This window comes from Rosa chinensis, chromosome 3 (genome assembly GCF_002994745.2).
Source record: "Rosa chinensis cultivar Old Blush chromosome 3, RchiOBHm-V2, whole genome shotgun sequence".
Classification (NCBI taxonomy): Eukaryota; Viridiplantae; Streptophyta; class Magnoliopsida; order Rosales; family Rosaceae; genus Rosa; species Rosa chinensis.
Genome location: NC_037090.1, coordinates 35,582,879 through 35,605,395, shown reverse-complemented (window position 1 = coordinate 35,605,395; position 22,517 = coordinate 35,582,879). Strand labels below are relative to the sequence as shown.

At 39.6% G+C, this 22,517-nt stretch overlaps 1 protein-coding gene across 2 annotated transcripts in view; it reads right to left on the bottom strand.

Moving 5' to 3' along the window:
* LOC112195054 overlaps positions 1 to 8,681 on the bottom strand; it is an 81,366-nt gene extending 72,685 nt beyond the window's left edge. Inside the window, exons 1-10 of one of the 2 annotated variants that reach the window (XM_024335390.2) lie at positions 8,194 to 8,657; positions 7,069 to 7,626; positions 5,812 to 6,960; positions 5,397 to 5,721; positions 5,046 to 5,304; positions 4,749 to 4,965; positions 4,062 to 4,426; positions 3,765 to 3,899; positions 2,733 to 2,936; positions 1,346 to 1,955 (exon numbers count right to left, since the gene is read on the bottom strand). In XM_024335390.2, coding sequence (XP_024191158.1) covers positions 1,850 to 1,955; positions 2,733 to 2,936; positions 3,765 to 3,899; positions 4,062 to 4,426; positions 4,749 to 4,965; positions 5,046 to 5,304; positions 5,397 to 5,721; positions 5,812 to 6,960; positions 7,069 to 7,626; positions 8,194 to 8,310 — 3,435 coding nt within the window. In that variant the 5' untranslated portion in view covers positions 8,311 to 8,657 and the 3' untranslated portion in view covers positions 1,346 to 1,849. Of the gene's footprint in view, positions 1 to 1,345; positions 1,956 to 2,732; positions 2,937 to 3,764; positions 3,900 to 4,061; positions 4,427 to 4,748; positions 4,966 to 5,045; positions 5,305 to 5,396; positions 5,722 to 5,811; positions 6,961 to 7,068; positions 7,627 to 8,193 lie in introns of those variants that run through there. The other variant, XM_024335386.2, reaches the window with a different exon arrangement.
* Positions 8,682 to 22,517: the final 13,836 nt, after the last annotated feature.

Here is a 22,517-nt window from a genome sequence, read left to right as displayed (position 1 = left end):
TGGTTTCTTGGGCTTGGATATTGCTAGTAGGCCCAATCTAGGTTGGTGATTAGGTATGGATGTTGATATTAAGCCACTTTTGGCCTGTTTCACTATTATTGTTTTCTTTTGCTATTTTTGTTTAGTTAATTGTGGCTATAAGCCTGTAATAAATCCCTCCTAAGTTGGGGTTAGGGGAAGCAGGCTGTGTCCTGAGCTGCACATCTTGTGTGCCTTGTCTGCTCTGGGTAGGCGGCGAGTTCCTTACTTCGTTAAATGGTCGCTTCCTCCTAGTGACAGGGTGAAACCAAGTGTCGTCGGATTTATCCTACGGCGGCAACATAGTAGGAAATTTGTGTTTATGGTAATTATGCTATGTTATAATGGAGTTACATATCGAGTTATCTTCTATTATGTCACCGCTATGTCAAAGCAAATAGAGTAGCTAGTTGAGCACTCTTTGCTAGTTGGTGCCTAATTGAATACATTTATTTGGTAGAGACTCCTGATAGTATTTTAGGACGTTCTCTAGATGCTTATTGTAATTAGGGGTTCAGACTCATTGTCTCCCTTTGTATTCGACTTTTATTAATCAAGTCTTGAGAGCAACCGCACCAACCCTTTATTTGAAAAAAGGAAAAAAATAATAATAAATTTGGATTCATCAATCAAATCTGATAGGAGTTTTGCATATGCGAAATCCATGTCAGCTTTGCATACTATAAGTCATCTGCTAAATTTTCCTTTTGAGCCTTCCATATGTCATTTGGTAGACGAGCCTAAGTGTTTGTTTGTTTGTTCTTTCTTTCTTTCTTTTTTGTTTTTTTGGTGGAAGAAAAAAGTAAGTTACAAAGAAAAGCCTTTAGGGCAACTACAGTTTAGAAGAGCCAAATTAAAGGCTGAAGAAGCTGTGCTTGGAATATTCTTGACCCAAATAACGCGAAAAGAGAGACCATGACCAGTAGATTACTCAATATTAATGCATTCAATGTTATCACTTCACAATCTCCGTACTATTCAAAGATTCTGCCCAAAGTTATAAATTCCTTCCAATTTTTCGTTAAATAATGATGCATCTGCCCTGAACACTACATATGGTGGTCAAGTTTTTGGTCCAAAATTTCTGACCGGGGACAAATACATATTTTCCCTTCTTGTTTCCATTCGAAACTCTTGTACGTTGTTGAGGTTTAGTGGGGACATTAATTGAGCTAAGGAGTGGATTGAGATTGAGAAAACACCCCTACGTACATAAATCAAGAAGTTGGCATTGCGAACAAAAAGTGAAATTTGACCCATGGGGTGGTTTTGCAATCTACCCTAGTTAAGGTCTGAGTGCCACTGTTATCTCTACACCAAAAATAAATTAGAAAAAAACTTCATACACAAGAAACTTCATTAAATGTTTGACACAGCTTGAAGTTTTGGATTAAACTGTTCACAATTTCCTAGTCAAAACAGAAAACGTCTCTCTATATACTAGCAAACACACAAACAAATCTGGATATTTAGCCATGACTTGAGTCTCCAATTCCCATGTTGCTTCCTCGATGATACTGCCAGAACACTTTCACCAAGCGAATGTTCCTACCAGGAAGCATTTGTTCTTTTTTATTAACAATTCTAACCAGCTTCTCGTCATAGGATAGATCTTTGTGAATTTTCAAATCTTTCCAATCCAAAAACAAGTGAAGCATCTTCATGGTTTTTCTTCAAAACAGAGATATGGAATACATCACGGACACCGTAGTTTAGGCGGAAGTGATACTCGATAAGAATGTTCACCAACTACCTCCGAACCCTCAAAAGGACCAGTAAACCGTGGAGTGAGTTTTGCGCCTCTGGAATACCTTTTAATTCCACAATAAGGTCAAATCTTAAAGACTTTTAGTTTTGATGATGATCTCCTTCGATTCGCATTGCTTTTTGAACGACTTTGAGGAGTACTGGAAAGGCATGATCCAATCGCTGTGGATCTAGAACCAAAATAGAATAAAGAAAATGAAACATCATCCTTCTAACCTCAGATATAAATTAAAGTGACATCAACCATCGGCAAAAATAACAGTGAAACGTACAAGTTTAAATTGATTAAAATCCCCAACCATATGTGATAAAGCAGTTCGCTTATCACCTGTTCCCCAAAAACTTAAACTATGTCTAATATGGGCTAACAATTGTCTATGATTTTTAACATGTTTTACTTAAAATAAAATAAAAATAATAAAAAAAAGAAAAAAAAAAAGGAGCTGGTTCAAGTTCAGAAGACCTCAGGATTACCAATTACAATGAACAAGTCACACAGCAGAGAATCAATGGTCAGTTGATGCTACTAAAAATGTAGGCCTACATTAATATTGAATGAAAATGCAATTGATGCCTTTGAAAATCTCCTGTTTTCACTTTTGAAATAGTTCAATTAGGATAGTGTATTTTGGACGAGTGAAAGTAGTATCACAATTTCACAACATACCTAACAGGGAAGTAAAATTGGAAGTAACAACATAGAAGTTGGAAGTAACATGTATGCAAGATTTCATGGTTTGAAATTACTGGCCACCTAAAAAGTTAAAGGAGATGCATTTGTTGCTAAGAAAATATATGTAACAGAAAATAATTGACTCCTATTTGACGAGACCAATTACAACTTATAGCACCCAGTTATTTCATATATGTTTATTTTTCTTAAAAGTGATTATGTGCAGACTAACATACTTCCTAAATGCATGTCAGAATAGATAGTTATGACTCACATGTCAGTGGAAGTAGATGCTTCTGGCTTCTCTGCTATACTTAGTGATGATAATGGTTTTGAAAAGAACTCCACAGGGTCAGCTTCAAGGCAAGTGCTGAGCTCCTTCACTTTGTCTTCAGCCTTTATTTTCCATAACCATCTTTCTTTTTTATTGACGTTGCTTTTCGAACAGATAATCGGATTTACTGCTTTCGCTGTCCCCCTATTAAAGCAAGTGGTACATTAGCTCATACATATATATATATATATATATATATATATATATATATATATAGTGAGGGATCTTTTTTTGGTAACTTTAGGGGTAAGTTATTAGACCAACTTTTCGATCACATATCCACGTCTCAACAGTTCAGTTTTTAGGTCCTGATATATAGATCACTTCTACAAATTTTCAGCCAAATTGACGATCGTTAAGGTATTGAACTAGATAAAATCAATGGACGAATTAAATTTGTTCAAGCTGGACCGTTCATGTTTATAATTGTAAATCACAATTTTGAATGCCTTAACTTTTATTAATTTGGCTGAAAACTTGCAGAGGTGATATATATAATATATATATATATATATATATATCATGTAATGAATAAGAATATAGCCATCTTTTCTATCAAAGACAAATTCCTATTCTTCAGGACATGTACTTCAACAGCACTTATTGACATGAACAAGTGAAAATGGATAATACGTGTGACCAAAAGCATGACCTACATGGTGACATGATGCTGCTGAGAATAATCTCCAGCATTAGACATTTGGAGTTTAAGTTTATGATTATTAAAAATTAAATTAAGGCCTAATAAACTTCAGCATCACTAAGCGACATGAGCACCTATAGTAAAGACGAGGAAAAGATTTCATGCTCAGAATTATTCATCCATCCTTCTACATGGTAGTTGATTCTATTTGCCAAAACCAATATTTATAGCAAATAGAGTTATGTATCATTTAGTTCAAATTTACTTTAATTTGATTATTCAAAAACAATTTGACTTCCAAAAAAAAAAAAATTGGAATATATGCTCACCCATGTGTTGAAGTTGCTGTTTCTCGATTAGTAGTTATACGGAAAGAAGACAATGGTTTTGAAAGGAACTCCTCATGATCAGCTGCAGGAAAATTTCTGAAAACCACCGGCCATCTCATTGGAACAACAGTATCCCTAAAGAGAATGATACATGATTTAAACAAAGGACAAAAGGTAGTTTTAGTAATCATATATGATCCATCTATACAATTGAAATTTCTCTTACCCAGATTGATGGAATAAAAGTTCCATGAAATAACAAATGTATGAAAAGAAAAAATTTAAAACATCACATACCTGTCAATGCATTTGTGCCTGCAGCGGTTCATCTTATCCACTGTAAAATTTCCAAAAACAATGTCAAGACGCTTTGCTAGTTCTGGTATATGAGAAAATGGCAAAATATCCCAAAACTTCATAACTTGGACGTAATGTGCATTCTCCTGGAGAATATCTACAGTCCAAATGAGATTCAAGTGCCCTTTGATTTTATACTTCTCTAACAGCTGAGCAGAAGTCCCATCATACACTAAATTTCCTTTATCCTTGTGAGGTCGGCGCCATCCACTCGAAAGCTTGGTTAATAACGCGAGTACTTCCCGAAGAATCACAGTGTCTTTAATTTTTATTATGGAGTTCCGAAAGTCATCAGTGAAGCAAACCTATATATGGGGGAAAGAAATGAGAAATAATTATATGTCGTGCAACTATTGATGAGGAATATATTTATTTTTTTGGCAATCTGATGAGGAATATTTCAACAACTGAACAGCACACTGCATTTTATTAGACAATACACAGATGAATTCCATTTAGTTATGTAACTCTCCATTAATCTATCCTGTTTACTTAACCATTTTCTACCTCTTTTTAGTAATGTTAAAGATGTTAATAGACCTATACTCTCAATAAAGTTCTGATTGTTGTATGCTTTGACAATGTCAAGTTTACAATAGGGAAAGATTTGGGAAACTAGCAGCACACCTTCCATATAGCGTTTTTGAACAGCATAGAGTCGATATTAAGCAGAGAATGAAGTTGGTCAAGCTTGAGCAGGGCTGCTGTAATAGCCTGGGCCAAGTCGGTGTCTTCATCAGCATTATAAAAACAGTTCCGTTTCTTGGCATCAAGGACTAGCTTCTTCCAAACAGAGTCACTAGTAATCAAAGTTGACGCATTCCCCAATATCCAAAGGCAATACCTAAAGAAACAATTGCAGAAATCAGACATGTCCGAGATGTATCATATAGGATAATTACAATGAAATTTTATAGATAGTACCTTGCACGTGTTAACGCAACATTTGCTCTTTGCCGGTTCGACAAGAAACCAACTGACCCCTTCCCATTACATCGGACAGTAGATATAATTATCACATCTTCTTCACCACCTTGGAACCCGTCAACAGATCGCACACTTACGGAGAATCCAGTATCAGAAGTTTCAGTATATTTTCTGAGTATCTCTTGAATTGCATAAACTTGAGCCTTGTATGGTGATATGACCCCAATACTAACTTTCTTCTTTGTTCCAATAAATTCTGTGGAAAAAAATAAAAAGAAAACCCAGTTTTTAGGTCTTCTCAATGTATCACATAAATATAAGCATCGACCAACTTACTAAAATAATTACCTTTATAAAGGCTTGCTACTATCCCAGAGACTACAGCAACCTCCACCATATTTTTCCGACTAAATCTGTGATCAAATTCTTCTTTTCCATCGGCTACATTTATGAAGGAATAGGATTGGTACATTTTTCCCTTGAGGAAGCACCTCTCATAGCTTCTTTCTTTGACATTTGGACCATCTACTATCTGGTTGTCATAGAACTCCCTTTTTGGAAATAAATTGATGGATGGATGCATCCTGTACTGGACATTGAGTAGGTGCTTCTTGTGCCCCAACTTTGCCAGCCTTCCAAACAAACTTCTTCCAAAATCAGCACTTACTGCAATCTAGTAATTTATCACAATTATTAAGATGCTGTCAATGTAAACACCTATCATACTTTGAAAAGAATGGAAAATGCAAAGGATAAACAAAACCTCGCTTTTAACCATGGCAGGGAGTTGCCTCTCATCTCCTACAAGGATAGCATGGCGGAGACCAGATAGTTGTAAAGGAATTGCTGATTCACATTCTTTAAGCTGAGCAGCTTCATCAATGACCAACAATTCCAACGGTCTTGTTCCTGCTACAACATGCAATTTGGAAGAAGTTGATGCAGTACAGAATATTAAGCAAGCATTTTCTAGGCAGAAGTTCATTAATGCATATTTGTTAATAGGAAGCGACTTCAGTGTGTTTGTACACTCTGTTCTCAACTGCGTAAGGCAACCAACAATGCTTCCTGGAACTTTGGAATCTTTGAAGACTAACTTCAACCCTTCATTAGCAACAACAGTAGTATGCAATGAAGATTTAATAGACTTGAGCAAACCCAAAGCTCTGACCATGTCCTTCACCACTTTAAGTGAAATGCAACAAGTTGGTAAGTGGGTGTACAAATCTACCATACAAACCTTCAGCTCCTGACTGATTGAATCAAATTCATTCTTTACAAACTCCTCATATGTCAAAGGATAATCCTCATCTCCATTATGTTTTTGATTATCCTCATGTTTTTGTGCATTCTGTTTCTGCTCTTTAGCTCTGTTTTCCAAGTACAAAGAATATTGTTCCTCAGGATCATCAAGTAAATGTATCATTGATTCTAACAAATGTTTCCACCCAGATAAAGGTACCAAACACTTGATGAGAATTTTAACACGATGATCAAGAAATATATCACGAACATCATCATTATTGTCAATCTTCATTCGCTTCTTGTTACCAAAGAGAACTATATCTCCTAGTCCATACCTGCCATACTCGAGTGACTGGTTAACCAATCTCCGGAGTCTTGCTGCTACTTCTAGCACCGCAATATTGGTGGGAGCACATGTGAGAGTTCTGCACTTTAACTGAAAGAGAGCAAAGAGTGTCAGACTCATTGTCTTCGTCTTGCCAGTACCAGGAGGACCCCATATTAATTTTACGGAATTCTGGTGATGGCATTGAGTCAAATTGATACAGTTCAAAACTGCAGCTTCTTGGGATTCATTTAGATTTTGAGAGCAAATTGTAGGCCATAATGCAGAAATGCCAGCATTGCATTTTTCTTTGGAAAAGCAAACAGAACAAGAATCCCCATCCTGTAAGGGAAAAAAAAAAAAAAGATAAATATGTTGAGAGTGCGAAAAGTATAGACAACTTAACTGTCGAGGGAAATTTTAGATGAGTCTCTATATATAAATATATACATCTGACTTGGGTTGCAGAACTTTGTTAATGATATTTGTATTTCCCTCTGAGTTCAAAGCCTTCCATACACGGAGATTTGTTGTCAAGTTCATAAGATAGACAGCAAAAAGTGTCTCTCTCTTGCTCTTATGCATGTCTGGTTCTCCATAGTTGATAGGCTTCGATGATAGTATTTTGAACTGGAGATCATCAGGAAATTCTTCAATATCATTTGCTTTATCAACATGAGCGATTAGATAGAACCTTGGAGGCCTGTTCAAATCATCAATGCATTTTGGTCTAACATTAGTCAAGGCAATGATATCTCCAACCTGTGGCTCATACATCAGTCCTTTGTGATTCTCATCAGTTTCTGTATCTCTCTGATATGTTACATCGTAAAGCAAGTCACCAGGAGTTCCATCTGAATCTTCGATTGTCAGAATTTCACAAGTAGGTGCTTGTGACAGATTCAACATATTCGATAGTAAATCAGCATGAGTTTCCTCAACAAGTGAAGGAATGAATGATTTCTTGTAACTCGTCAATGTCACAAATGTGTCGGGGATCCTCTGCACCTGTTAAGTGAACAAAGGAAAGAAATAAATTGACCAAAAGATAAGCACTTCAAAGTTCAAAGTTCAAACTAATTCAGTCAATCCAATGCCACTAGTGGATTGACTCAAAATGCAGAGCCAATATTATTGGAAGTGCTGTCAATGTAGAATCAAACTTACCTTACTATAAATGCAGGGCCAATATAATGCAGAGCTAATAAACTATTTTATTAGGGAAATCTGAAAATTACTTTGCAATATCAATGCAACCATTTTGATTGTAGACTTCAACTAAATCTGACTAATAGAGGGAAAAAAAAAAAAAGGCTGCAAGTTTTGACACATATTCTCTTTTACAATAATGAAAGCACACGTTTGCAATACAGAACAGACACAGAACTCAAATTTTAACCCAAGTTAGGATACCATGAAAGGAGGGAAAAGAATTAGCATTAGTATTTATAGTTTCTCAGTAGTTGATGCTAAACAAGTTAAGGTAGCTACTTTTCTTTCTGAGAACTGGGCCTTAAGCAAGAAGAAGTACTTGTAAATTGTAATAAAGACATGAAGGAAATTACGCAGACAAACCTGATTTCTGTAAAGGTTTTCATTGAGAACATCCCTTATAGACCAAGAGAATACCAAACCCACAAGGCTTCTTGTATCTGCAACTTGTTCCTGTTTCAGCTTACTCTTCATCCCCATTACTACTCTTTAGTCTCTTACTCAATGACTCACTTCTTGATCCTACTCAATTACTCAAAGACAAAACAAGATTGTCGCCCGCTCGATGAACCCTTTTCATTCAAGTCTTCAAGCACTAAGATCAAGAGGGCATTGGAAGATGAAGAGAGCACAGTGAAACTCCTTTTGCTTTTTCCATTTCGTAAAAAGAGAACGTGTAAAACCAAGAGACGCACTTATATAACAAAGAGAAAATAAAACGGCAAAGGCTCAGCTTATTAAGGAACCCAAAAAACACGCTCATCCAAATTAAATGAGACTTAAAGTCACAGATTAAAAAAAAGATGGTTTATATTCTTTTTGTTTTCCTCTCTCAAGGGGTAAGAGGGTTTCTTATAGAGTAAGAGTTCCAATAAAGGATGGTTTATATTCTTTTTGTTTTCCTCTCTCAAGGGGTAAGAGGGTTTCTTATAGAGTAAGAGTTCCAATAAAGGATGGTTTATATTCTTTTTGTTTTCCTCTCTCAAGGGGTAAGAGGGTTTCTTATAGGGTAAGAGTTCCAATAAAAAACAGATTCACAAAAGATGGTTTACTTTATATTCTTTTTCTTTTTCTCTCTCAAAGTTTCTTTTTTCTTTTGATAAAAAAAAAAGTTTCTTTTTTTTTTTTTTTTTTTTTTAAATTACCCTTTTAGAGAGGAAAAAAAAAACTATCTTTTTTGAAGGGAGCGTTGTTACTTGTTAGTATAAGAATTTTATGTGTTGCCATTCTCTTTACTATGTTTTAGTTGTGTCTTTAACAATAAATTCCTTGTATTTAGGAAGCTAAGCATCGATGTGCAATTTATGTCTCTCTAGCGCCTCTGGAGTAGTACCAAATGAGGCTCTCCTGCTACCTTTACGTATTTGAATGTAAAATGAGTAGGACTATATGTAGGTATCACTTGTGGGTACTACCAGTCTACCACTAGCTTCTTGTCTGTCTATACCCTTAAATGACAGCGGAAGGGTATGTAACGGCCTATTTTGGTTTGTGATGAATATATTATCTTGCCCCGTGGACATATTCAAAAAAAAAAAAAAAAGTCTTAGGCCTAGATTAGAAGTTAGGAATATGTGAGTGTTTGAGGTGAAAACTAAAGCTATTTGAATACAAGATCAAGATCCAATATTTGATCTTTCTAAAGCTCTTAAAGGTAAATCATTCATTGGATATCATAACATCCTAATAAAGATGTTTTTTTTTTTTTTTTTTTTAGAATTAATAAAGATGCTTTGATTGTATGTTTGGGGATTAACAGTAGTGTTCACCTGGTCAGTTGTTGACCAAATAATTTATGCTCAATAACCCTTAGATTTACATCCAAGGGTGGAAAACAAAACACCTCAACTTAATAATAATTCTCTCTGCCATTGGATTTACATCCAAATGTGGTTGAGCATTATTTTCTTGGTCAATAACTGACCAAGTGATCATTTTCGTGGGGATTAATATCCCTGTTTCAATACTGAATATATCTGAGTGGTGTCAATGCATAATTATTGTCAAATTTCTAGGGAGGGTCTTGATAATCAAGACTACCACTTACTAATTTTTTGGGTGGCATATTAACTGTCTTTAATTAAGTAACATGCATATTCTTTTTATTAGGATAATATCAGTTTTTATGCATATTATATTCCAGGAAAAATATTTTCCTAATAGAATTCATTTAGGTTTAGAACTTTATCATTCTAGGTTTTCCAGGTCTAGTAGTGCACATACATATAGAAGGAAAATAACATTTTCATGTTGTGCTTCCATAGAATATTTGAGCACAGTTTTTGTTGGAGAGAGTTTCTTATTGCATAGAAATCCTAGAGCTTAAATTGAGAATGTTTATTTACTTGTTCCATATTGTGTTAAATTAGTAAGTCACACATACACTTGCATCACTTTCATAGCATAGCATAGTGCATGTGCGAGTATCCCATGAGGTCAGGTGGGTATTAGCTAGTGGTATATGAAGCGCATGTAATAGCCAAAGTTAGTGCTATTCATTCAAAAAAAAAAACAAAGGGAGGCAATTCAAAAGGAGAAGAACAACAAGGTGGTGATTGTACAAGTGTCTAGAGTAGTCTAGCCAAAAATAGCTGAGGTCAGAGCTATTCACTTTGGTTGTAAGTCCGTATATGCTTGTTCGTTTTCACTTAGTGTGTTACATTTCATTTGGCCTTTAGAAGTTAAGGCTCGCAGTTATTTACCTCGATTTGAGGATTTTATTGCGTCAATTAACATCTTGTTTACGCGCCTGAGAGCAAAAGTGGTTGTTTCTGTCCTGTCTGGCGGCGAGCCTTCAGCCGTCGTTGGACAGGCCTTTGTCGGCCCCTTATGGGTTTGGAGCGAGCCGAAGTCCTTAATTGACGTCTGGTTCAGATCAAGGAGTTTGCGGTGATGGTTATTGTGGTGAGGATGGGGGAGATCGTGGCGGCTGTCGGGCTTTGGTGTGCCCCTTGGTGGTCTGGTAGGAAAATGGCATGGTGGAGCGAGTCTGGAGCCTGTTGGGTGGAGCCGCGGTCGTGGTGGTGCGACTCGGGTCTAATCGGACCTGTCCAATCTGGGTCACATCTTTTTGATATGATATGGGGATGAATTTCTTAGGCCACGGATGTGTGTTTCCATGGTGAGGAAAGGTCAGAGGAATGATGTTGGATGGTGCAGGGGTCATGGCTACGCGGATTGGGTCTGTTCAGATCAATCCGATCTGGTTTGGTTCTCTTCGAACTGATCTGGGGTTGGGGCTGTGGATTTTTTTTATATGAGTTAACTTACGTGAGCATGATATTGTAGGATGTGAACTTGATGTATAATTATGATATTCGCATATTGATTTTGTTAGGTTGAGATGGTTTAATTAAGCATGTGTTTTTGTTTTGTTGTTTTGAGTTTACTCACATGAGCTTGCAAAAGCTTATCGAGTTTGTTGTTTCAACCTGGTACACTATTCCATGGTGTAGGGGTTTATCCTACAGGTTAGGGTGAACGTGATGGGAGCTGAAAGGTATCTTGCTATTGCAATTATAGGTTTAGAAACTTGTTAGTCTTCCATTGTGTAGTGAGTATGGTGAGCTTGTTTACTTATTGAATTGTAGATTTAGTTTAATTTGTAAACTTAGTGTAATGTAATATATGACTCTAAAGAATGAGTCTGTATTGACATTGTGGGTTAAGGGCATCTTTTTTTACTTGTTCTTTAAAGAAAAATAAATTCAAGTATATTGTATTGATGTTTGAACCATCATGCCCTGAGTATTTATGTTTGTTTATGTTAATGTTTGGATCCGTGGGGATCTAATTAACGTAAAGAATGAGAGAGAGAGAGAGAGAGAGAGAGAGAGAGAGAGAGAGAGAGAGAGAGAGAGAGAGAGAGAGAGAGAGAGAGAGAGAGAGAGACAAGAAGTATAGTGGTTCCTCTCCTGCCTTAGCGGGAGACTACGTCCACTTGATAGTTTAACTATGTGTGTTAGGCCTTGCGGCCCAAGAGGATTACATGAGATGTAATGGGATGATTTTAAGTGGGAGGAGGGTTCCCATTTATAGGTAAGGGAACCCCTCTCACTTACATTTTCTTAGATGTGGGATGCAAAACCACTATTCTAGTCTAGAAAGCCATATTGTGGAGGCATGTTTGCAAGGCCGGGAAGGTGGCTTCCCAGAGAGGTATTGGCTGCTTCCGACTACCGTGGCGTAGCTTGGACATCGGGCTACGGGATGCATGTCTCAATTGGGCCCCACCATGACTTGTGGGCCCCCCAAGGGAGTGTTACTTATGCTTGGTGATGTAGCAAATCCTCCATATTGTTGGAGATATGTACAAGTCCCCGAAGTCGCCGAGTAAGAGGAGCTTCTTGGTTGGGGAGTTATAAACATGATGTCATCCAGCACAAGTAACACTCGAGAGGTGTCTAGCCCCTACAAGTCCCCGAACTCCATTAAGCAAGAATGGACTCGTTGACCTGCAAAGACAAAAACGTGCATATGTAGAATGCTTATTGTATAGGGGAACGTATGTGAGTTGCATTGATATGCATTGGCATATATGAATATATGAGGTGCATGTAGGGGTCGTCAATGGGCAGCCCTGCCCAAAATTAATGGGCTTGGGCAGGGCCAAAACATTTTTTTATTTATTTTTCGGGCTGGGCAGGGCCGGGCTTCTCTTAAAAATCAAGGCCCAGGGCCTTACGGGCTTTTTAGGGCAGAGCCGGGCCGGGCTTTTTTGGGTGGGCAGGGCCGAGCCCATTATATTTATATGTCATATTATTTTGTTAAAAAAAATACAAAAACCTATGAAAAAATGATGATATGTTAATTATTGAACAAAATAAAATACAAAATTAAAAAAACATATGGCCTAATGCAATAATTAGTTCAATATAACTACATAAAAATATATTAATACAAAAATTGAATGGGCTTTCGGCCAGGCTTATAAGGCCGGGCCGGGCGGGCTTTAATGGGCATATAACGGGCTGGGCCGCGGGCCGGGCCTGGGCTTTGAACCCTCCGCCCTAGCCCTGCCTCGTGCCCAATGGGCAGGGCCGAGATGGGCTTTTCTGCGGGCCAGGCCGGGCTTTTGCCCACTGGGCCGGGCGGGCGCCCATGGGCTTTTAGGCCCGCGGGCCAAATGATGACCCCTAGGTGCATGATACATATTGATATATACATGAGAATGCCGTCGAGTATGATCGTATATGACGTATAGGCTCGAGAACGCATATGGTTGTTTGAGCATACTAAGAATGAGTATACAGATTGCATATGATGCGGTGGTGCTTGCAAGAGAACAAACGTGGTCGAGTTGACGAGGTTACACTCAGTTTAAGTTGCATGAGTGCCTTGAAGGCAAGCGTTTGTAATTCGTGAACGATGAGTACGTTCGTTTGTGTTTGTTTGGTTTTCGCTCGTATTAATGGAATGTGAAAAGAATTCGATTTGTTGCAAAGGACAAATGGTAGAAGAATTCAATGTTCCATTAATGTGTATTTCGAGGGGATGTGAGTGTAAAACTTTGGGAATGCCGGAAGGCAAGAGCATGAAAGCTCGGGGGTGCCGGAAAGGCGTGAGCCGAAAGCTCGGGGTTGCCGGGAAGGCGTGAGCGGGAAGCTCGGGAGTGCCGGGAAGGCGTAAGCGTTAGAGCTCGGGAGTGCCGGGAAGGCATGAGCGGAAAACTCGTGGATGCCGTGAAGGCATGAGTGCGAAGCTCGAGGGTGCCGCGGAGGCGTGAGCGGGGAGCTCATGAGCTGGAAGCTCGGGGTTGCCGGGAAGGCATGAGTGGAGAGCTCGTGAGCGGGAAGCTCGGGGTTGCCGTGAAGGTATGAGCACAAAGCTCCTGGGTGCCGTGGAGGCGTGAGCGTTAGAGCTCATGAGCGGAAGCTCGAGGATGCCGTGAAGGCATGAGTGCGAAGCTCGTGGTTGCCATGAGGCATGAGTAGGTAGCTCAAAGGTGATGCCATGAAGCATAAGCGTAACCATTTGCTAATTATGCTAGGCTGTATGTACAAGTCCCCGAAGTCCCTAATGAATGAGGGTTTTCTTGCGGGGTTGATACCAAAGCGTAGCTTTGTGCCGTATAACGAGTATAATTAGTGCAAGTGCGTCGTCCATCTAGAATTGGTCGGAGCGAGCGCTTATGCCCTTTCAGGTGGGCCCCCTGCTAGGCCCTATGAGGAGTCCCCAACTCCTGGCTATAGACCTCCGTATGGTCGGAAAATTGGTTGATGAGGGGAGCTGCGTTTAAGCAGTGGGTGTTAGGTAGCGAACCTAATCTTTGATACCCAAGCGTCAGGGATTAACTGCCGGATCAATGGTTGCCGTGGGCTACGTTAACCGATCCCTTTACTCTTTCCCGGAGGAGAAAAGCTTGACTGCAATGCTGCGTAGCGGTCAATGTCATTATGAGGCGTTACCTTACCGCTTGGTGGTTGGTCGTGGACCATAGACTTGTTTGGGTCTTTTTCCCGTGGGGAAAGTTTGACTAAGTATGGTGCCCGGAGGCTAGACCATATGTTTACATATAGAGTATATGTAAAGTTTGTAATTGTATGAACAATGCCAAATAAGTATAGCAATTAATAATATATGGATCTTATGGTCATGTGACATGCATATTAGATAATTGCATGTGTAATGGGTGTCCATATAAAATTTTGGGAGTAGCTCCTGGTGAATAGTATGAAGCCTTGTGAACTTGGAACTTTAATTAAAGCATGTTGGATGTGTTTGAGCGAGTTAGGTTGTGTTCGAGTAAGTTGGGTGTAGTTGAGCGGGTAGGCGCTGTGTGAGCATGTGGGGCATGGCCCAAGCAAGTCATGGCCATGCTCGATACCCAAGCGAGTCGTAGCCCAAGCAAGTAGTTTATCCAAGCATGTTTAATTAAGTCAAGTGTCACAAGCTTCTAGATATGACATAGTCTTAAGTAAGTGTCACATGTTTATTTAATTGAGTTGCAATTAAATAGTAGCATGACATATGTGTATAGCATGTACTTGTAGTGTGCATGCTAATAATATTTTTGCCTTGTTGTAAACATGCTAAGGATCATGGACACATGTAAGTGCATATCAAGTGTGATATATTGTAGGCATGCTTAGAAGTTATGAAAGCATGTTAAGTCATGGCTATGGCTCTAATTGCAAGAGCGTAAAAGGTAAGATATAGTTACTTATCTTATGCCGATTTGCGAGGCCGTGCTGTGAGGCCGCTAGACTTGGGTAGTGCAGGTTTGCTAGGGGATCTGCAATGGTGATGTCGGAGGAAAACTTGTCGGAGGAAAGCTTGGCGGACGAAGCTTGTCCTATGAAAGTTTGGCGGACGAAACTTGTTCGATGAAAGTTTGGCGAATGAAGCTTGGCGGACGAAGCTTAGCAGAAGAAAGCTCGGGGGACGGAGCTTGATTGAGGAAAGCTCGGGGGACGGAGCTTGGCCGAGGAAAGCTCGGGGGACAGAGCTTGGCCGATGAAATCTCAGGCGACGGAGCTTGGCCGATGAAAGCTCGGGCGACGGAGCTTGGCCGAGGAAAGCTTGGCGGACAGAGCTTGGCTGAGGAAAGCTCGGCGGACGAACCTTGGCCTAGGAAAGCTCGGCGGACGAAGCTTAACAAAGGAAAGCTTGGGGGACGAAGCTTGACTGAGGAAAGCGTGGCGGAAGAAGCTTGGCCGAGGAAAGCCTGGCGGACAAAGCTTGGTCGAGGAAAGCCTGGCGGACAAAGCTTGGCAGAGGAAAGCCTGGCGGACAAAGCTTGGCCGACGAAGGTTGACTGAGGAAAGCTTGGCGGATGAAGCTTGGCCGAGCAAAGCCTGGCGGACGAAGGTTGGCCAAGGAAAGCTTGGTGGATGAAGTTTGTTCGAGGAAAGCTCGACGGACGAAGCTTGGCCGCTTGGCGGATGAAGCTTGGCCGAGCAAAGCCTGGCGGACGAAGGTTGGCCAAGGAAAGCTTGGTGGATGAAGTTTGTTCGAGGAAAGCTCGACGGACGAAGCTTGGCCGAGGAAAGCCTGGCGGACGAAGCTTGGCCGAGGAAAGCCTGGCGGACGAAGCTTGGCCGAGGAAAGCCTGGCGGACGAAGCTTGGCCGAGGAAAGCCTGGTGGACGAAGCTTGTCCGAGGAAAGCCTGGCGGACGAAGCTTGTCCGAGGAAAGCCTGGCGGACGAAGCTTGACTGAGGAAAGCCTGGCTTATCCGAAGAAAGCTTGGCGGACGAAGCTTGACCGATGTTCATTGTTGTTGACGCTTGTACTGGGCGGATGAGCTCCTCAGCTAAAGCAATGAGAATTATTTGATGTTGGCGGTGATTCACCACAAATGTTGTCGTTGACCATTGCTGATTCACAACAAGTACTTGATCTTTTCTTTTTTTTTGAGTTGCCATTGACCATTGCTTATCAGTGTTGACTAACACTGATGGGCGTTGACCAGCCTTGTTTAGAGTTGACCGAGCGTTGACTCGACGCCTATGGGTCAAAGTTCATGGTAATTGACGAAGCCTTTGTGTTGGCTTCCCATAGACGGCGCCAATGTTAATGTTTGGATCCGTGGGGATCTAATTAATGTAAAGAATGAGAGAGAGAGAGAGAGAGAGAGAGAGAGAGAGAGAGAGAGACACACACACACACACACACACACAAGAAGTATAGTGGTTCGTCTCCCGCTAAGGCGGGAGACTATTTCCACTTGAAAGCTTAACTATATGTGTTGGGCCTTGCGGCCCAAGAGGATTACATGAGATGTAATGGGATGATTTTAAGTGGGAGGAGGGTTCCCATTTATAGGTAAGGGAACCCCTCTCATTTACTTTTTCTTAGATGTGGGATGCAAAACCACTATTCTAGTCTAGAAAGCCATATTATGGAGGCATGTATGCAAGGCCGGGAAGGTGGCTTCCCAGCGAGGTATTGGCCGCTTCCGACTACCGTGGAATAGCTTGGACATCGGGCTACGGGATGCATGTCTCGGTTGGGCTCCACCATGGCTTTTGGGCCCCCCCAAGAGGGTGTTACTTATGCTTGGTGATGTAGCAAATCCTCTATATTGTTGGAGGTATGTACAGTTTATTTGTTTATTAATTGTGCTTGAAAATCAGGGCGTAACATGCATCCTCCAGAGAAGAGAGAAAAAGAAAATGGTCCCAAGGGTTCCGGGTACTGACAGAGAGAGATGGAGGCGGTCATAGATCGAGTTGTTTCTCTCTAGTTCTAGAACCTCCTATCTCACATCTATTTCTCAATCCTCCCCAAAGATTCTTAACCCTTCCCTTTTTCTCTAGATTTGATTATTTGCTTTCTTCTTTATTTTGTTCCATTTGTCATCTACATTTGCTACATGTCAATAGGAAAATAATAGGCTTAGAGGCCTAACCATATAGCATATATGAAGATAGAATTCAATTATATTTCTTTGAATATACATTGCTTCAAATCAATAGTAGTCAATTTGTTTATTTACTAAAAGTAAAATTTCTTTACTTTCTAAAAGTAATTAATTTAAACACTTGATTCTTTTATTCATTTTTGAGTACCGGGTGTTACAAGGCTGGTCTCTGCTGTGATTCTTCTTCTTGCTTAGAGGGAGGTTGTTGATTGGCATAGATAGGTCGGAATTTCCATCTATTCCCATTTTGGCGGCATAAAAGGTAACTTCTTTATGTATATTTTGCAGTCAATTTTGTTGGGTTCGGCCCTTTGAGATTATTCGATTAAGGGTTTTGTATAAAATTTCATCACCATTAGTTTTGTTCCTCACATTGTATCTGAATTGCAAAGCTCTGATTTTTGGTATGGGTGAAGGCTTTTAATTGGTTTTTATTCAAGTAAATCCAGAATATGTGTCTGGCCCAAACTCTAAGTTACTTGACCTAGTTATAATAGAGTTTTGAATTAGAGATATTCTCGGAGATATCTGATTAATTGTACGTTTATCTTTTCTTGTACAACTCTGATTCTATGTCTTGTAATCCTCTATATAAAGAGGTCCCTATTATCAATGAAAGCACGACTCAATTCTCTCTCAATTCAGTTTTCCTTAACCACGTTATCAGCACGAAGCCCTAACCCTGAAATTCCAAAACTAAAAACCAAAAATCCAGAAAAACCTCAACCATGCCACCACCACTCCTACCCCGTGCAGCGACGCAACAGCCTCATACGACCCCCATACTGCCTAGCCACCCCATCAGTTAGCTGGTTAGCCTTTGCCAGAGAAACGAAAGAAGAAAGAGGGAGCGGGCCCAGAAGAAGAAGAAAAAAAAAATGCCCATGTTGCCCACGTGCCCAGAAGAAGGAAAGAAAGAGAAGAAGAAGAAAAGAAAGAAAGAAAGAAAAAGGAGGCGGCCCTGCAGAGAGAGAAAAAAAAAGGGAAAAAGAAAGGGCCCCGCGGCCCAAGTCAGAAGAAAAGAAAGAAAAAAAAAAAAGGGACCCACGGCCCATATTTTGGTCAAAGGCAAAAGTAAAAAAAAAAAAAAAAAGGCAAAAGGAAAAATGAAGGACAACCTAAACAATTCTGGCTAACCACTGCCAAGCTACGGCAACCAAATTTCGGCGAAGATTTCCGGCCACCTCCGGCGACTTTTTTTGGCAAATTTTTGACACTTTTTTAGGGGAGACCTAATTAAGCCGAACTATGGGGGTTCGTGCTCACTACAAGCTTGGAGCTTGTTGAGATCTCCAAACTTAGAGTTTGTAGAGAATTTATGATCGACCACAAACATCATTGTTTCGATCTAATCCAATACCTCTTGGAAGCGATTGCACTAAGAAATTCCTAATTTCTTGGAAGTGATTACGCTAAAAAATTTTATATGTTTTCATAGTAGCTTTTTCCACTCCGAAACTAACCCTAATTTCTTATTCTCTTTCAGGATGAGTAACCTGAACAAACTAGATTTCGCTACATTGAGAACAACTGGCTCTGGATATCACAAGTGGGTTCGTGATGTCCGCCAGCATCTCAAGGCCGATGGAATCCTGGATACGATTCTCGAGCCTAGCCAGGACGTACTAACTGTTGAGCAAACTCAAGCTTTGGAAGCAAATAGAGCAGCCTTAGAGGCAAATAAGGCGAAAGCCATCATTCTAATGACTCGTCATATGGATGATTCGCTCCAGTACGAGTGTATGAATGAAGAAGACCCTAGAAGGCTGTGGATCTCACTCGAAGAAAGATTTGGCAACATCCGTGACTCGCTGGTTCCGGACCCAGAAGTGAGATGACATAGCCTCCGCTTCTGTGACTTCAAGTCAGTTCTTGACTACAACTCGGAAACACTTCTCATTAAATCCGTAATGGAATTCTGTGGTAAAGAGATCACAAATGCAATGTTGATTGAGAAGACTCTCTCTACCTTCCCCGTCTCTACATTGATGGTTATTAAGAACTATCGAATCGATGTCACTGCAGGACGGATCACAAGGTTTCATGAGCTCATTGGAGCTATGAATGTTGCTGAAAAGCTTGACAACATCCTTGTGAAGAACTATAATTCGAGATCTGTAAAAACAAAGCATATTTTGGAGTCCAATTATAGTTGCGCCCCTAAGGGAGGGTGCCAAGAGCAAAACTCTAATCTTAGGGATACTTCTGGACGTTCTGGTCCATATAATTGCTCTACTTGGGAAGGTAACCCCCAAAATAGGCGAACATGGAACCAAAGAGGTCAATGTGGAAAGAGAGAGGGTGACAACGCCTCTGGCCATGTTGGTGGCGCCACTAACACTAAGAGCCATCTAAATAATGCTTTTAAAGCATCTCAATCAATGGAGTATGAGCACAGAGATGTATGTTCTTGATGTGGATTATCCGGTTATTGGGCACACATTTGTAGAGCTCGTGAAGAAATTGTCACTGCCTACAAAGCATATTGTGAAGTTAAGAGAAGCTCACTATGTGGAACAAGATAATTAAGAAGATGATCTAGAGTGAAGAGTTGAAGGCTACAAATCTGGCTGGGATCAATAGATCACCAATTCTGTTTAAGTCTTTATTTTTCCAAGAGATGTAATAGACAATTGTCATATACTTTGTAGTAAATGTCATTGGTTTAGTTTTTCTTCACATAGGCTCATCCAAAATGAGTGTGATGTCTAAGAAGGTTTTGAGATAAGTGGTACTTAAGCGAGCTTTGCTCCACCAACATCTCTCTACTCACCTGGTCATATTTATTTTGGAGTTACAGAAAGAAGTCAAACGACTACCTTTGTTTTGCATTAGCTAGCATTTGGATTAGATTCTCCTAATGGTTAAGAGACAATGATGTACTCCGTTGGCTTTTGAACAAAATTTTGAGTTCTTTTCATTTGACTCCATTTTGATTTTGAGCATATTACTTTGTGACTATGATGGCTGGGTCATTAGTATTAATTCAAGGACATGGAATCACTACGTCAATAAACTCATCAGATGACAGAGCTCAGACAACAGAATGATTGTTTTTTGTTGTCTAAAAAATTTTAACGACAGAATGAAAAAATTCTGTTGTCTGAATATAGTGATATGCCATGGTAAATCAGTTTTCTTAAAAAGGTTTTGTTTCAGACAACAAATTTTTGTTGTGCATTAAACTGAGATTGATTTAGTTTTGGTTGTTTGTAGTTTTTTTTTTTGTGTGAAATGGACTGTTTGAAAATGTTATGTATCAGACAACAGTTTTCTGTTGTGCAATAGCACTACGTCAATAAACTCATCAGACGACAGAATGGTTGTTTTCTGTTGTCTGAAAAATTTTAACGACATAATGGAAAAATTCTGTTGTCTGAATATAGTGATATACCATAGTAAATTCGTTTTGAGAAAAATGGTACGTTTCAAACAACAGATTTCTGTTGTATATTTAATGGAGATTCATTTAGAGCATCTCTAACAGTAGAAGTTGTTTTTTAGTTAAATTTAGCTAAATTGTGAAATATAGCTATTGATTTAGTAATATTACTCCAGCAATAGTAGCTATTTGTAAATAATAACTATATTTTACCAAATCGTAAACTGACGTGTGGACGAAAAAAGAGAGAAATATAACTTTTGCTTTAGCTATGTAGGATACTCTAGCTAAATATAGCTAACCATTTTAGCTATAATTAAATTTAACTTACATATAGCTAGTCTGTTGGAGCTGAATTTTGCATTAGAAATAGTTATATATAGCTAAAAATTAAATTTAGCTACTCTGTTGGAGATGCCCTTGGTCCTGATTGTGTATTACCTATTTGTTTTTTTTTTTTGGCACAACGTAAAGTGGAATTGGATGCACACTTCAAAGGAAAATCCCCCCTCCCCCTCAAAATTTATCAAACTGAAAACCTCCATCTCGACCAAAGGTCCAAAACCATCGAACTGGAAATCCAGTGTCCTCAAGCAAAAATTCTTGCCAAATCTTCGCTCAATCACTTGTAATCCTGCACCCTCAACTCATATTACTGAAAGCCCAGAAGAACCTCACCCATCTCCCTCCGAAAAAAAAACTCATTTCAGATCTAAAACCTATGGGGGGACCTCCCTCTGAAAACCTATGCTCTCCTTCTCTTTGGGTGTCTCCTCGTATTGTCATCTCTCTCTCTCTCTCCTCGACCGCACCGGAACTCTCCCTCTCCCCTCGACGGTCGACGGCGCTTGCTCTTCTCAACAAGTGACGGCTTAGTCCCTCTTTCTCAGATTCGATCAATAGCATTATGGGTTTTTACTCTCCATTTTTCTTGTAGTGTTACCAGCCTTCAGATCCTGAATGGGAAGCTTTTCAAAACATAAGCAACCAAGCTCACACAAACCAATTTCTCGATTCCTCCGGCCACCCCGAAGCTCTCTCTCTCTCTCTCTCTCTCTCTCTCATCGTTGGTGTTGTTGTTTCAAAAGCAGGTTGCAAGAAATATCTGGTTGCCGATTTGCGTTTTTCCGTCTCCGCGTTTGTGAATTCTGCTGAGAAATTGGCAATGCAGCTTGAGATTGTGTGGAATCGAAAAAGTGATTTAAGCTGGCTTTTATCATTTTTATTGTGCTTAATGGGGTTTTCTTTTCGATTTTTCGGAAGGTGGATAATTTAGGTCTCTGAAGATAGAGGCTTGGATAAGGTAGAAAATTAAGGAGGTCAGGTATGGTAGGAAAAAGAGAGTAAAGAATTATTAGTAGTTTTTTTTGAGTTTGGAAGAGACGGAGAAGGACCACAAGTAGTGTGAGTTTCTTCTTAGATGTAGTGTATATGAAGAAAAGGATATTTTCAATTGTGGCATGGTGCTTTTGATGCCAAATCCAAGTTCTTGTAAGTGTTTGATTCCTTAAGATTAAAACTTTGAATGTTAGAGAGAACCCAATATGAACTAAGCCATTACTTGACTGTGTACCTTTGAATCGTAAAGGTTCATACCTTTCTTTTATCAAGGTGAAGTTGCTTGCTTGTAATACTGATTCAGTTCTTCTAATCTGGGGTTATGTATTTTGGGATCTTATTTTGACGTGGGTTCTTTTGTTTGTTTGGATATTTTGATTAGGTACTTTTTGAGGAAGTTGAAGAAAGTGAAGAAGAGCAATGGACAAATCTTGGCCATCAATGAGGTATTTATCTTACATTTCTATCGATATAGCGCTTTATCTTTGAGGTCACATGAGTCTGTTATTTAACCGATTGTGGGCTGGCTTCTTAAATTTGTTTCATGTTTGAAATAAAAATTGGGTTTAGTTTATGCTTACCAAGAACTGCATTGCTCGTTTGT